General features: G+C 37.2%; 1 protein-coding gene across 12 annotated transcripts in view; it reads right to left on the bottom strand.

Moving 5' to 3' along the window:
- Positions 1–16,305, bottom strand: part of RPGRIP1L (RPGRIP1 like) — a 142,070-nt gene that overhangs the window by 72,229 nt on the left and 53,536 nt on the right. For 9 of the 12 annotated variants that reach the window (XM_073307595.1, XM_073307597.1, XM_073307594.1 and 6 more), the window contains 6 exons: positions 14,916–15,022; positions 14,632–14,682; positions 11,507–11,686; positions 10,080–10,197; positions 6,968–7,420; positions 1,775–1,926 (listed from right to left, as the gene is read on the bottom strand). In XM_073307595.1, coding sequence (XP_073163696.1) covers positions 1,775–1,926; positions 6,968–7,420; positions 10,080–10,197; positions 11,507–11,686; positions 14,632–14,682; positions 14,916–15,022 — 1,061 coding nt within the window. Of the gene's footprint in view, positions 1–903; positions 926–1,774; positions 1,927–6,967; positions 7,421–10,079; positions 10,198–11,506; positions 11,687–14,631; positions 14,683–14,915; positions 15,023–16,305 lie in introns of those variants that run through there. The other 3 variants (XM_073307602.1, XM_073307607.1, XM_073307604.1) reach the window with 3 other exon arrangements.

Genomic DNA, 16,305 nt, shown 5'->3' with positions numbered 1-16,305 from the left:
GCGACATGTAGTCTAAGTGTGGGGCGGATGTCCAGTGCATGTATTCCATAGGTAGGGCCCTACCAATTTCACGGCTGTGAAAAACATGAAATCTGATCTCCCCCTTGCTGCAAGTGCTGGCCAGGCTGAGGAGGGACAGGACTTGTCCTTCCCCTGTAAGATTGCTTTCAGGGTGGGCGGGGGAAATCAGACCCCCTTCGAGTGCCTCCCCCTTCTGGAGGAAGCTCTGGGGCTGGGCAACAGCCCTTGGGGTTCCTGCAGCTGAAGGAGGTTTGTGGAGATGAGTCCGACCTCTCCCTGCTGCTGGGAGCACCCTAGCCTAGGGTTCCTAGCTGCGAGTCCCCGCTGGGCTGGAGAGGGAATCAGACCCACCTCTGGGTACCTTTTGGGTTGGAACCGCAGAGTTACAACACCATGTAATTTCAGATGTAAACATCTGAAAACATGAAACTGACCAATTTAAAAACCTTCTGGTCATGAAAGTGATCAAAATGGACCGTGTATTTGGTAGGGCCCTATCCATAAGGAAGATATACAGTGACTGGATAAATGGCTTGGTAAAAGGCTTAAAAAGGAGGTATTGGTTAAAGGAATTGAATGGGGTGGATTTGGGGCTCCTATGAATGGTCTGGCAGGAAGCCAACCCCCTTTCTTATAGCCTACCTTAACCCTCCTATGAGAGGGGGGTGAATGGTAAGGTCCATGTAATGGGTTGGCTGGGTGGGACCTGGACAGAAAAAGACAGGGAGCTGGCGGAAGCCCCTTGGGTAGTTACTGAATGAACATGGGATTACCTGCACTGTACACTTTTATCTGCTGGGTACTCCCAGACATCTAATAATAAAGTTGCGGCCTGATTAAAACCATATCAAGTGTCTTCTGTCCTTCTTTTGGTATAGCTGAACAATGAAAAGACTCTTCAATTCTTGTAAACACAAAGCCAGAGTAAGAAATTGCAATACTGTTGGTATTATTAACAGTTACATTATTTTTAACAACTACAAAGTGAAAATGCTTGCATTGATCTAAATATAAGTCACTGCATCAAATTTCTCAGGTTACACAGATGTAAATCTGAAGTAACTCCATTGAAGCCACTCCAGATTTACACTAACAAACTGAAAGCAAAAACTGACTCACTATCCCATTAAAGAAAGTGTTTCATTTTATTTAGCTCAAGTTTTTTTGTTTCCTAAGCCAATGTCAAACACATCTGAACTTCTCCTCTTTTACTCCCTGACTGTTGCTTACTATTGTTATGATGCATAAGTAATAGTCGTATGTTAATAGACTTCATCTGGATGAATTAGACAAAAAGGAAAAAGTTAACAGTTCAGTGTAAAAAATATTAGTTTATTGTAGTATATTTTAAGTAACTTTATTGTAAATTTGTGAAACTATCACAGAAAAGCCATTTGGTAAAATTATTTACTGTACTGTGCTAAACTGTTTTTGCAACATCAGTCTAACTGATATAAGCAAACACGAAATCCTGTATTTCCACTATCGAATTTCAAATTATGCATTAAGCAACAGCTAGTAGTTTTAGTGACAATTAATGACTGATGGTTAAAACCTATTCTCCCTGACACAACCATACACTATATCATACAACTAGTAAAATCAAAAACTTTTCTTGTTCAAGATCCCTTAAAAAATAATGAAAAGAGTTTATATACACAGCAAAAGCTAACAATGGAAGGAAGCTATTAAACGGAAATAAAAAGTTTTGAACAGCTTACTCTATGTGAATACCAAAAATAAATTAGCTTACCTGTGGGGCTTTTTCATGTTCCTTTAAATTGGAAGTTATGTATCCCAGAGCTTTTGATCTCTCTTTGTAGAGTCTGATAGCCTGATCCATAGGAACTCGTAACCTGACCCAGTAATCCACTGTGCCATAGTTTGGGATATGTCCTCCAGTTCCTATAGAATAAATATTTTATTATATATAATATTACATACAAAAAATGTCATTACATAAACATTTCAGTAGCAAAGCAAACACTAAAAAGTTAGGAAGTGCTAGAATTAAGGTTGCCTGTGCAAAATTAATTCTACCCCTCTTGTGAATATGCATATGGTTTGTCAGCACTGCATCAGTAGTCTATGGCAGAACCAGAAACAAAAGCCAGCTCTCTTGCAGCCAACTCCAGTGTCTAAACAAAAGAGAACATACTTTTTCTTCTTGTCCATCCTCTGCACTGAATGAGGCAGAGGTCTTGTAGAAAACAATAGGTGATCATGTGTATATGCATCTAATAGTTTTAGTTATAAGGTGGGTGCACAACTGGTTGACAAACAGTACTCAAAAAGAAGTCGCTATCTTAAAACAAAAAAACTTCAAATCCAGACTCCAGCGAGAAACTGCTGAATTGGAATTCATTTGCAAATTGGATACTATTAATTTAGGCTTAAATAGAGACTGGGAGTGGCTAAGTCATTATGCAAGGTAGCCTATTTCCCCTTGTTTATTCCTACCCCCCCCCCAGATGTTCTGGTTTAACTTGGATTTAAACTTGGAGAGTGGTCAGTTTGGATGAGCTATTACCAGCAGGAGAGTGAGTTTGTGTGTGTACGGGGGTGGAGGGGTGAGAAAACCTGGATTTGTGCTGGAAATGGCCCACCTTGATTATCATGCACATTGTAGGGAGAGTGGTCACTTTGGATGAGCTGTTACCAGCAGGAGAGTGAGTTTGTGTGTGTGGTTTTTGGGAGGGGGTGAGAGAACCTGGATTTGTGCAGGAAATGGCCCACCTTGATTATCATGCACATTGTGTAGAGAGTTGTCACTTTGGATGGGCTATCACCAGCAGGAGAGTGAATTTGTGTGAGGGGTGGAGGGTGAGAAAACCTGGATTTGTGCTGGAAATGGCCCAACTTGATGATCATTTTAGATAAGCTATTACCAGCAGGACAGTGGGGTGGGAGGAGGTATTGTTTCATATTCTCTGTGTGTATATAAAGTCTGCTGCAGTTTCCACGGTATGCATCCGATGAAGTGAGCTGTAGCTCACGAAAGCTCATGCTCAAATAAATTGGTTAGTCTCTAAGGTGCCACAAGTACTCCTTTTCTTTTTGCGAATACAGACTAACACGGCTGTTACTCTGAAACCAAAAAGAAGTTATAAGTGGTTCGCTGTCAAACTGGGAGGATGTATCTAGCAGAGTCATACAAGTGTCTGTCCTGGCTCTGGTACTATTCAATATTTTTATTAATGACATGGACAATGGAACGGAGAGAGTGCTTATAATATTTGCAGATGACACCAAGCTGGGATGGGTTGCAGGCACCTTAGAGGTTAGGATTAGAATTCAAAATGACCTTGACAAATTACAGAATTGGTCTGAAATCAACAAAGTGAAATTCAATAGAGACAAGTACAAAGCTTAGGAAGGAAAAATCAAAGGCACAACTACAAAACGGGGGAATAACTGGCTAGATACTGTAACTGCAGAAAAGGAGCTGAGGGATATAGTGGATCACAAATTGAATATGAGAAAACAGTGTGACGCAGCTGTGAAAACAGATAATATTCTGGGGTGTATTTAAAGGAATGTTGCATCTAAGACACAGAAGGTAATTGTTCTGCTTTACTCAGCACTGATGAGGCTGGCGAATCGTGTCTAGTTTTCAGTGCCACACTTTAAGAAAGATGTGGACAAACTGAAGAGAGCAACAAACTGATAAAATGTTTAGAAAACCTGACCTATCAGAAAAGGTTTGGGCATGTTTAGTCTTGAAAAATGAACACTGAGGAGGGATTTGATAAGAGTCTTCAAAATGTTAAGGATGTTTTAAAGAGAATGGTGATCAATTGTTTTCCACGTCTACCAAAAATTGGACAAATAGTAATTGGCTTAATCTGTAGAAAGGGAAATTTAGGTTAGTTATTAGGAAAGACTTTCTAACTAAAAGAATAGTTTTGTGCTGGAAGAAATTACCAATAGAGATTGTAGAATCCCTGTCATTGAAGTTTTTTTAAGACCGGGTTAGACAAACACCCGTCAGGGATGGTCTAGGTATATTTGGTCCTGCCTCAGTGCAGAGAGATGGATTAGATGACCTCTCAGGGACTCTCCCAGCCCTACATTTCTATGATTTTATATAATTAAAAACTGTATTAAACAACAACAAAAAACCCACACTGCCTGAAGCAGAAAACAAGCATGGAACAGTTAAAGTTTGGCAAAATTATAAGCAACTGAAAACACATAATGGAAAGTTTTCAGTGTTTTTGCAGCCGTGGTTGCCCCAGGATATTTGAGAGACAAGGTGGGTGAGGTAATTTCTTTTATAGGACCAACTTCCGTTGGTGAAAGAGACAAGTCTGAGCTACACAGAACTTGGGAGACCTGAAGAAAAGCTCTGTGTGGCTCAAAACCAAGTCTCTTCCATCAAGAGAAGTTGGTCCAATAAAAGATAATGGAAAATGTTAGGTAAGCTTAACTATAGGTGGAACTATCAGCCAACAGTATCTGGGTAAACCAGATATTTGACACCATGGAAGGTGGGGAAGCAGGACTGAGTGGCATTTTTTTTAAACATAACTCTGATTAAAATGGAAATTGTTAAAATAACTGCATTAAAATGCCATAGTGATGGGAAAATATCCCATTGGGAGCATTTAATGACAAATAAATATCTAGTGTGTCATGGAAATTTCCATCTGACACAATGAAAGAGAAGAGGAAGTTACTCACCTTGTGCAGTAACGATGGTTCTTCGCGATGTGTGTCCCTATGGGTGCTCCACTGTAGGTGTATGTGAGCCCCTGGGCCTCTAATTGGAGATTTTTGGTAGCAGTGTCCTTTAAGCCTGCGCATGTGCTCTACCTCCCTCATGGTCTGCCTCAAGGCTGTCTATCTAGCACTGTGTGGGCGAACCCCATCCACTTCCTTCTCTACTGCAGAGCCCTATAGAGAACTCGGAAGTAGAGGGGCAGAGGGTGGGTTGTGGAGCACCCATAGGGTGACACATCTCAAATCCCAAAAGGAGAAAAAAGGAAACTAACCATTAAGGAGAACAAAAGAAACAAAAACAACGACTACTTATGCTAATGACACAGATATGGAAGGGAGGACTGCTTGCTCTGTTCCAGGCCAAAAGGTGGTTGAGAAGGAAGTGAATGGGTTTCACTGGAGCAGTGCTAGATAGCCTCCAGGCAGACCAGGAGGGAGGGAGAGCACATACGCAGGCTCAACAGACACTGCTAACAAAGATCTCTGATTGGAAGCACAGGGGCGCACATACACCTACAGGGGAGCACCCATAGGGACACTACTTGAAGAAGAACCCTGCCCATTCCTGAAATGTTCAAACGTAAATATCGACATTATGTAATAAATAACCAGAACAAACATCTATATCTCTTTGATGGCTCATTACTCTAGTATTATATGGTGAACTCCAATTGACTGATCTGAACTACAACCACTTTCCTTTCTCTACTGACCAAGGAAACGGTTTACTTAAAATGACAATTTGGTTAGCTATAAAGCACTGATGTTTAGCAGTATTTTGCTTTTAAATTGCATTCAGTACTAATACATGTGCAGTGTAGGCTGGGGCAGTGGAAAATAGGAAAGCAACACTGACATGTAAAGGTATAATGTATGTATAGGTGAAACAATCTGAAGACCCTGGGTGAAAGCCTATCCTCAATGAAGTAACAAGTTTTGACGCAAAACAAGGTAGGCAACTCCTCCAATTTGAGGAGCCTCTACTATATGCATGTGAAAGCAAATTTTAAAATATAAGAAACAGGACAAAATACAATGGGTGAGATTCTGGCGCCACTGAAATAATGGGAGTTTTGTAACGGACCTCAGTGGTGCCAATATTTCACCCAAAACCAATAGTAATCTTTGGGTATGGAAAAAATCTTTATATAACTTTAACTGTATAAAAGTCTAATGATTAAAGGTTATATTTAAATGCTTATGGTACAATGAAAAGCTGTCAACGTTGCATAGTTTTTGATATCTATTACATACACTACTTTAGATACCTAAAAGGATTTAAATAGTACTATAGTAGTATAATTCTATAATTTATTGTTCTGCTTACTATTATTTTTGCCCATATTTCTCTATAATAAAAAGTTAGTATTAGTCCTGGATTTTTTTCACATGGGTACAAGCACATTAATTCATAAATACCCTTCACAGGTGAGGTACAGTGAGGACTTCTGTTTTTTGGAGTTTATTAATTTACTTTTCAGAATTTACTTTTAACAATTTTTGAGTTTTATGTAGCTGTCCAAAAATTGGGGGTTTTCAGGGCTTTCTATTTGTATATATTGTAATGAGCAATCTTACTGCTTATGAAATGTTCCCTAGTGTGCTTCAGCATCGTATGTTTCAAACAGCGCTATGTTAAAGCACACTAGGGAACCTTTAGTGTGCAAAAGCGGGGTCTACAGAGACAAATTAATGTGGAACATGTAGTGTTCTTTAGAAGTCACATTCCCATAATCTAAATTACTGCTTCATGTCTTTAGATACAAGTAACCATTTCCAGTGTTATATTTTTCCAGTCTTTCTTTTTTTTTTACTTGGGGTGTTTTGTCTGTTAAAACCTAAAATCAGAAGCCCTAGGAAAGCAGAATCGAAAGAATCAACACATTATTTCCAGACTTGATAGTCCATCTTTGCTAGTTTAATTTATTCACATTGTCTCCTCTAATATATGTCATAGTCAGACACCACTACATTGTTATCACTGGTACACACATCCTGAGTGTTCATTCCATTATGGGCAAAATTGTTCCCGTCAGGACCTGCCCACAACTGCTAACTGACAAATGTGAAACATACATTCACATCCCAGAGCAGAATTTGGTCTTGTATATACAATATTTCTTTTTTTAAAGTTGTAAAACATGAATTCTGTGCTGTACAAATATGTACGGTTATAACTGTCAGTTAAAATATCACACATAATACACTTTGAAATGTTACTTACCAACTAAAATTGCTGTATTATAGATCCTGCCATTATTTTCCAAGATTTCATGGAACCTCAGCTGACATGCTGCAGCTGTTTCGTAATCTGTGCCAAAGGCATGATGAACCTCAAGTGTGATAGTGCTTTTCTGTATGTATTGCAAAAAGAAGTCATCCACGCGCACAAGATACTGTGAAGTGAAGTTATAGGATGGATGAAGATCACGAACTACTGGGGTTGTCTGTAGTTCAAAGTCATAAAATGCATATGTACAGAAAGTTGCAGGTTCCTGGTCACCAAAAGCACGCACAGCTTCTGTAGAAAATATCACTTTGCTGATGTGAATTTCGAACAGATTTTCTCCTCTTTCTAAGTGGACACTTTCATCAAATTCATCTACTGGATCCTCTGGCAGGATTTCTGGTCTGAATTTGTACTGTTTGGTACCATAGGCAATATCCTTTAGTTGAGCTACAACAAATAACATGAAATTGAGCTAAACATGAAAATCTTTTTCTTGTCATCAACAAATGCTGCAACAGAACTCGATTAAATGACTGAATACAGAGAAAATAAAGGGTAATTCAATAATGTTAAAAAATGTTATTCTTTTTTTCAAAACATTTCAGTGCTCCTAATCTGTATAATTGCTTCTAGGTATTAAATGATTCACAAGTTTTATATATGGGGCCTGGTGCTCATATAAGTCACGCTCGTAAAAATCAGGAATAACTCCACTGAAGTCAATGTAAATACACTGGTTTTACACCATACTTTCAGCGCACTGGGGTTAATAATCAATTGCAAGGCAGTTATGAGAAAGAAGCGTTAAAATGAAACATCTTTTTTTAAAAAGGGAGCCCTAGGTTAAAAAACACATCAGAGAGTTAAGCTACATATGTTTGCAGAGCTGGTCGAGGATTAATGACAGAGAAAGTTCTCTATAGAATGCATAGGGTATAAATATCTCCCACTGAGGCATATAGTGGGTCAATGCCTTCACCCTACTAGTCTGCCATCTTCCTGTTCCCACCTTGGCTCTGTTCAGGTAAGTCCATCTCCCTTTCTCCTCCCTTCTAATCAAATACATTTGGGACCCGTAAAAGAGCCTCATCCCCTTTTTCTTACTGACCAAAGACCCACTGCATTCAGGTGTGATGAAATTTTGCAGTTGAAGGCATTTTTGCAGTTGAAATATACAAAAGTAAGTAAGTATACAAAATAAGTTTTTTTTTTTTGTTGAAAGAGAAAATAATAAAACCAGGGCCCAAGTCACCATAATATTCTTCATAAATAGGATACACTTTTATAGCACATAAAAAGAATTGAAAAGGAGGACTTGTGGCACCTTAGAGACTAACCAATTTATTAGAGCATAAGCTTTCGTGAGCTACAGCTCACTTCTTCAGATGCATATCGTGGAAACTGCAGCAGGCTTTATATATACACAGAGAATATGAAACAATACCTATTCCCACCCCACTGTCCTGCTGGTAATAGCTTATCTAAAGTGATTTCCAGCACATTGAGCCATTATTAAAATGCTTATTTTCAGGGCAGAGTGGAAGAGGCCCTGGAGGATTTTTGCCTTCCTCTGTAGCATGGGGCATGGGTCACTTGCTGGAGGATTCTCTGCTCCTTGAAGTCTTTAAACCACGATTTGAGGACTCCAATAGCTCAGACATAGGTGAGAGGTTTATTGCAGGAGTGGGTGGGTGAGATTCTGTGGCCTGCGTTGTGCAGGAGGTCGGACTAGATGATCATAATGGTCCCTTCTGACCTTAGTGTCTATGAATCGTATTAGTCCTTGTTAGTTATTGCTTTTTTATTTTTACATGTAAAATCATATTTTAAATGAAAAAGAAAAACAAAGCTGGCTTCATTCAACTCAGCAATAATTTGTGAATTAATGGAAAGAATAAAATGAGTTTTGAAGAATTAAAAGAAGGTTAAATATTAGGAAATAATAGCGATTTCAAATGTAAACTTGAAAATAGAAAAACGAAAAAAACAATTGCATCTAATTTAATATTTTAGCAATAAGATAAAAATGCTGGAGTATTACTGTTTCTAATGTAAGACAAACCAGAGATGTTAATTACTTATGTACAGTGGAACCTCCAAGTTGCAAACACCAGAGTTATGAACTGACTAGTCAACCACACACCTCATTTGAAACTGGAGGTATACAATCATGCAGCAGCAGAGACAAGATGAAGGAAAAAAAAAAAGCAAATAAAGTAGAGTACTGTGTTAAACGTAAACTACTAAAAAAAATATAAAGGGTCAGCAGCATTTTTCTTCTACATAACATAGTAACATTTCTAAGCTGTATTAAGTCAATGTTCAGTTGTAAACTTTTGAAAATATCATAATGTTTCGTTAAGAGTTAGGAACATTTCAGAATTATGAACAACCTCCGTTCCCAAGGTGTTTGTAACTCTGAGCTTCTACTGTATAACATTTTCTCATACTTGAGATCTCTCTTTTGAGGCAAACATGTGAACTGGTTGCTCTGAAAACCTTTCCAATTTTGCCAATTATGCATAAAGTGACACCAATATTTGCAGTACAACACTATACTTTTTGTGGTGAATACTGCAAATACTGTAGTTGCATTATTTAGTTATTTTATAGAATTGCAAGTGTTTAAGAAGGACTGCTGTACTACATATTATGATATCTATATGGAGGAAGGGGTTAAATTCATTATTATACTGTAGTATCTTGCAGGTATATTAGGCAGTGATTTCTGGTTTTTAGGGGCACTCACCATTGTAAGAGGTTGATACATTTTCAATATACAGTATAATACACATCACAAACTAGTTCTACCCTTATTCTGGAATAGCTGCTTCATAGACAGCTACTTTTTACAGGGTTTTGCTTCTTTGGCTGCTGGTTTTATTTTCAACTTTGAAGTCAATGAGACACTATATGGACAAAGGGATGGATCCGTGCTAGTGGATCCCAAAGCTAGATGTTGCCTTCTAGTTTTAGGAACAGAAAGATCCTATGAGGATGATATTCAGATTACTAACAAATTTAAAAACAATAAATGTTTAAATCCTAATAATTTTTGGCAGATTAGCGATATCAAATAGGATCAAAAACTGGATTAAAAATGTACCTTCTAATTTTCGGATGCGTGCAGCCCTAATGTCAAGAAGATGGACATACTGTTCAAGTTTTAACTCATAATCTTGCTGTAAACCCTCCATCTTCTGCGTTACTGCTTCAACTTCAGTCTGAAAGAATATTAGTAAAGATAGTATATTCTGATAATTTATCATATGTGGGGGAAAAGGTCTCATTTCCTTTTTTTGGAAGAGTTAAACAATATAATATTATTGACAGAAATATTCTAAATTATGTACAAGGACAGACGTCAACTGTTGAAATTGAAGAATTAATTTTGGGGAAAACTGGACAACTCAGGGGACTAATAATGGAATATAGATTAGGTCAATTAGTATCAATTTAAAAAAAAATCAACATTTATTGTTCCAAGTATCTGCAATAAGAATAGTATCTCCCTATTGCTTAGGAGAGCAGAGATTGTGGTACTGTAGTAACTACAGACTGGCAAACACTGACTTTTTAAGTGCACTCATTCTAATGCTTCTAGATCACCTCTAGTCAGCCCAGATTGGTAGGGGAAGAGCTGTTACCACTTTTGTATACATTATGCCACAGTTTTAGAGTAGTCACCATTTCTTTGGCACAAACCATGGAGTTACAATGATGACTAACAGAAAAAAATCATTTAAATTCAAGATTGAACCCATATTTTGAGACTATGCAAAAATAGCAACCATTTCCGATTAATTAACACAACAACCTATTCTAATTCCAACAGAAATAGACTCAGGCCTGGTCTACACCGAGGGGTAATGCATCCCATGGGGGTTGATTTCTAAAGCACAAATATGTTGCGTATTAAATGGTTTGTGTGAACCCTGATGGTGTGCTGTACAGGTTCCCTAATGTGCTTTAATACTGCTCTGTGTAGTCAAGCCTCATTTTTAACAATAGTGATTAGATTTCAAATTTTTATGGGTTTAGAATGACATCCATTACATGAACAAGGTCTGCAGTTCCATAGCAGAGATGAGTTTGCCAGAGGAGGCGTGAACAGAGTAGCTGACTGGGCCAGAAGCTTTGCTTTGCCTGTATACTTCAAATCAGAACTCACATATAGTCACAAATAGGCTTGTATTCAAGGAATGCGCAAGCAGAGGAAGCTTACAACTATGTGGATCCTGTGGACTAAACCGAACATTGCAGATGCAAACAGGCTACGCTGTCCCTGGCTATGGAATGTGGATTTCATCCACTCCCATCCCTCTGAATTTCACCCTTATAGCCAATGTTTATCACAATGGGAAATCTCCCAATGACCTCAAATATATCAATATTTAGTTCTTTATGCTGAAAACTTCCTCAATTCACAAGTCTTAACCATTAATTAAGATTTCGTGATAGTGAAAAAAATTAAGGTGCTGCTAATATTAGTATTTTGTTATAGGTTATTTTCCACTGTGAACAGTTTAGTACCTGATAATCTTTGTTAATTTTATGCTGCACAATTAACATATTCCGTGTCTTTTCAAGTTCTTGCACTGTTTCTGCATGTGTTATTTGAAGTTCCCGCATGGCATATTCCATGTCTTTGTGGACGTCATCTTCTATTTTCTCTAAAAAGGTAAGGTCCCCATTCTTCCGCTGTTTGCGAACCTACAAGAAAAAGTTTATATTTTATTATTGGAGAACAATTCTGCAGTACAATTTGGTGTTTGCTTGCATGGTTTAATCTACTGTGAACAAGACACTAAGACACAGGATATTCAGTCTTATTCTGGCAACAAAATAAACTATTATAGGACTAATTCTGTGAGTTTCCAAGTGCCCCCTGCCAGTGCCTGGGAAAAAAGTTAGTTCAGCACCTCTCAGGACTTTGCACTATCCTATATTTCATTGTCTATGTGGAACCAGTGACATCACACAAGATACCTAGAAGAAATCAAATCTCTATTCATCAACTGAAAGTAATAAATTTCTACAGATTTACTTTAGGTATCATTAACGACAATGACTTGATGACTTAGCAGTAAGAATTGAAAGATAACATACAGTCTTTCCAAAATTCTGTAAATATTTTGGTAACGTGAAGAATCAGCCATACACACACACACACACACATGGAAAAGCCACAAATAAGCCACAAGTTTACAATTGTCCTTTACATGGCCCAAAGCTGTACAGTTTTAACAAATTTCAGAGTAACAGCCGTGTTAGTCTGTCTTTGCAAAAAGAAAAGGAGTACTTGTGGCACCTTAGAGACTAACCAATTTATTTGAGCACGAGCTTTCGTGAGCTACAGCTCACTTCATCAGATGCATACCGTGGAAACAAAGCAATTGAAAAGACTTGATACAAAGGATCTGAAGACTTTTGCCAAGTTGAAAAGATCCAATCCATTAATGCAACTGACTAGAAATTAAGGCAAGATCTTAAAAAATATTAGTGTCTAAAGTTCATCTCCTAAATCCTTATTTAGGATCTAATTCTTAAATTAGATCCTGCATCAGCACAGAGCTGTTATTAACTTTAAAAGAAGTGCATCCATATGGATCTCCTGGCAGTACAGGGACCCTGGGCAGCTACATATGACAGTTTCCCTGGCCTTGTGCAGCTCCTTCATCTGTACTGGACATCCAAAGCACATTAAAGCTTCTGGATGCTTGGCACTTTTGAAAATCAAGACAACTTTCGTAAGTGCCTAAATACAAATTTAGGATGCTAATGTTCGGCATCCATTTTTTAAAATTTTTGTCTAAACCTGCTTCTCCAAAATTGGTTTCTGATTTTTTGTAGTATGAGAAATCCGATTCTTGGATGTCATGATCTTATTATGACATAAGTATCATCCATCATAAGAAGGTCACTCCCAGCACTGATACCTCCCTCTACACCTAAACCCTTACCAAAAGAGAAAGTTACTAAAAATCTTTTAAAAACCCACCCCATGAGTGTTTTGTACCCAAAAAGCAACAAGCGTGAGAGATTCTTTAAACTACTTAAGGACTTGGCCAGTGCTACTGATTTTACATGGAAGGTGCTCATATACTACTGTTATGGGGCCCAGTATAAAACCCAAAAATTCAAATCAATCAATCAATCAGCTAATCCCAATGTAATTTGCTACTTTGATTTTATAGCATTTGGATTATTACAGTTTTGAAGATGATGACGTCATCAGTGTAAATTTAATCAGATTAAGTGCTGTTTGTCAATTCTGCATTATTACAGGCTCATCCAAAATATTCAGACTAATGAAAATACAGAGTCCTGTTAAGTTCAGCAAAACAGACCGTATGGGTGTCTCATGGAAAACACTGAAAAATATTGTATTGTAGATACAACTCTAATTATGTTATTATTTACTTTGTTTAGCTTTCTTTTTAATTCCCTGTTTTACTCTTCAGGATTAATGACATCTGAGAGGATTGCTTTTCTATTGTGAGGGCACGCTCATGCAGAGGTATATTTATCACCTCTTTTATTCAACACATATATATGGGCTATTAGGCAGGCTGGTGAGGAGACATGAGTTGGAATATATTCTCAAATATGGCTTATGTGAAGCATCTTTATTATGGGGGCTGAATCACGTATTAGTTAATACAGAGTTATTATTCTTGTGGTGCTTTCTATGCTTTTTTAAAAAAAAACTGGTATGACCCCTAAAGTCCAGGTCAAGTGACTCTTCTCCCCCTTTTTTTTTATTTTAAATAAAGGAAATCTATATGCATAGAAAGAGTTTTAGTTGGAAGACCTCATTGGCTTTTTCACCCAAGATCATAATCCTTTACATTGCCTCAGCCACTGACACTACGGTTTACAATACTAGTGGGATATTAATACTTTTTCTATTCCAGTCTTTTAAAAAAAAGTTTAGAATAGTGATTTGTTTGTTTGTGGATCTTTTGATTTTAGAAATGGTATTTATCTTTAAGAGTCCAAGATGGATCATATGTGAATCTTTTAAAAGAAAAAAAATAAATAAAAAGGATTCGCCTGAACACAGGAAACATTCACTTCATTTCAGTCTTGCTGTAAACAACAGAATTACAAACGATGTGCAAGAGAAAAAAAGGATTTTTCTGGTTCTTTTATAAATAAGCAGGAACAGGTGTTCAGGAACCAGAAAGCATCTTTTTATCGTGCTTTCAGAGCTTAACATTTTAGTTTGGAGTATACTTCCATTGCCTTCAAAATTAGTGAGCGAAAAGTTGTTTTTGATCAGCACTGTGACAGGGTAAAGTAATAAATAAACAAACAAAGAGCAACCCTTTTCACTGAAAAAAAAAAAAAAAGGTAAAGTTTTGAAAGCAATTGTCTACCGACCTGGCCTAATTCACTTTTGGTGTTATTATGAAATATGTACATAACCTAAATAAATTTCATCCTGCCGTCTTTTCCTCTCTCCCTTCTGCTTTCCTGTCACAGGAGAGTGACATATGCACATGTACGAACAAGAAGCACTAGCTACTAAAAGATGCACAAACGATTCACCTCTTGAAGGCTGAGGCATTGTGTAGAGAACATGCAAAAGTCATCACAGAGTTAAAAAGTAGAGTGGGACAGACCAAAACGTGATCAATTTCTGTATAAGTTACCTTTATAAGCATGAGAGCTTCACTGAGTTCTGCCATTTCAGTATCACTCTCCTGAAACAGAAATAGTCAATAAAAGGTGTTATCAGATGTGAATGAATAATGGAGAGATACATTCAGAATAACATGGTGCATTCTCACTAAACATGACACTTTGCCTGATATCATAAATAAATAAACTCCATCATACTTCTGCATTCTTTTGGTTTTGCTTTTAAGAGTACTTGCCATATGCATAAAACATAGAAAGCTTTTTTTGGTCATTTTCTAAACAGAAAAAAGTTTACCTTGGTGAAAAACTTCATGTGATTTTTCAGTTCATCTAGCTGTTGCTTGTGTTCCAGATAACGCAATTGCAGTTCTTTGTTCTCTTGGGTCAGCTTCTCATTTTGGTCTTATTAAACAAAAAACAAACACCATACTCCATTTAATCCAATATAACTCAAAAAGTTGTGATACTGATTTTCAAATCTACCTCTATATAATAAATGCATTTTTAAATATTTGTCCCCCATTCCTTATACGTAGCAAGTCATATGGTCTTAGCTAGTTGAAAAATGAGGTTGAACATAGGTTTTCTTGACCTGGTAGTTGGAACTAATATTGGGAGGGTTGTTCTTACTGATATTAAAGCTCAACTCAATGCATTAAAAAAAAATCTACATTTAAAAAGAAGCATATTGAAATACAGGGAAACCTTGATCATCATCACACTAAGTATTTTCAACTATTTTTGTGTGATATTCTTAGTCAACCATTAACTCATCTGGCATGGGGTGTAAAGATTTCCCCAAATTATCCACTAACATGCAATTAAATCTGTATCAATAGCTAGCAAGCTTTAATAGGAATTTTGCATCAGTAAGGATGAAGTATAGAAACTTCAGGATTAGGCCAAATGATTTAAAATCAATTTAGTTCTACCAGTGCAACTTTTCTAATATAGACCAGTCCTACATTTAAGCCTTTTCCAAATACAGATGTAGAAAATGTCTACCACTTTCTTTGGTTTATTGCAATGTTTTCTATAATGTGTATTCCTCCTCCCGTGACTATCTACTGAGGGTCCCAAAATTATATTCCCTCACCAATTGCTGTAATATTATACATTAATTTTCTTGGTTGGAGATACAGTCAACTTGATGTGCAAGCATTAGCTTTTGCAATTCCCATTTGTACTAACAGGAGTTGATTGGATAAAACACTACACATTTAGTTGAGAGTATATCCTTCTCCTTTCAAGAAAATAGTCTCTGACAGCCTCTTAGTGCTAAGACCTTTTCTGTTGACCTCAAGACATGCTCCATAGCTTATCTATATTTACAGAGTTGCTTTTTAATTCTGAGGACTAAACTCAGCAGATACCAGAGATCCTAGTTCTGAAGGTTTCAAATACTGGCATTAAACTAATTTTTTTTTCTGTATTTATATGACACAATCACTAAAATTAAGGGAACTCATCAGCTAAATCAACTTTCCTGTATACAGCCATCTCAACTGATATGCCTTTCAACCCAAAAATCATAATGGGCAAACATACTCTCTCCCAGTACAAAACACTCATTTTCAATTGCAATACAGAACCACTAGCAATGGTTTAATTCTCTACAACCATGGAGAAAACATGGAGTGTGTGTGTGTGGGGCGGGGGGGGGGGGGGTCAGCAAATACTCCTCC

Source organism: Lepidochelys kempii, chromosome 12 (assembly GCF_965140265.1).
Source record: "Lepidochelys kempii isolate rLepKem1 chromosome 12, rLepKem1.hap2, whole genome shotgun sequence".
Classification (NCBI taxonomy): Eukaryota; Metazoa; Chordata; order Testudines; family Cheloniidae; genus Lepidochelys; species Lepidochelys kempii.
Note: the sequence above shows the minus strand (reverse complement) of the source record. Positions and strands in the feature narration are given on the sequence as shown.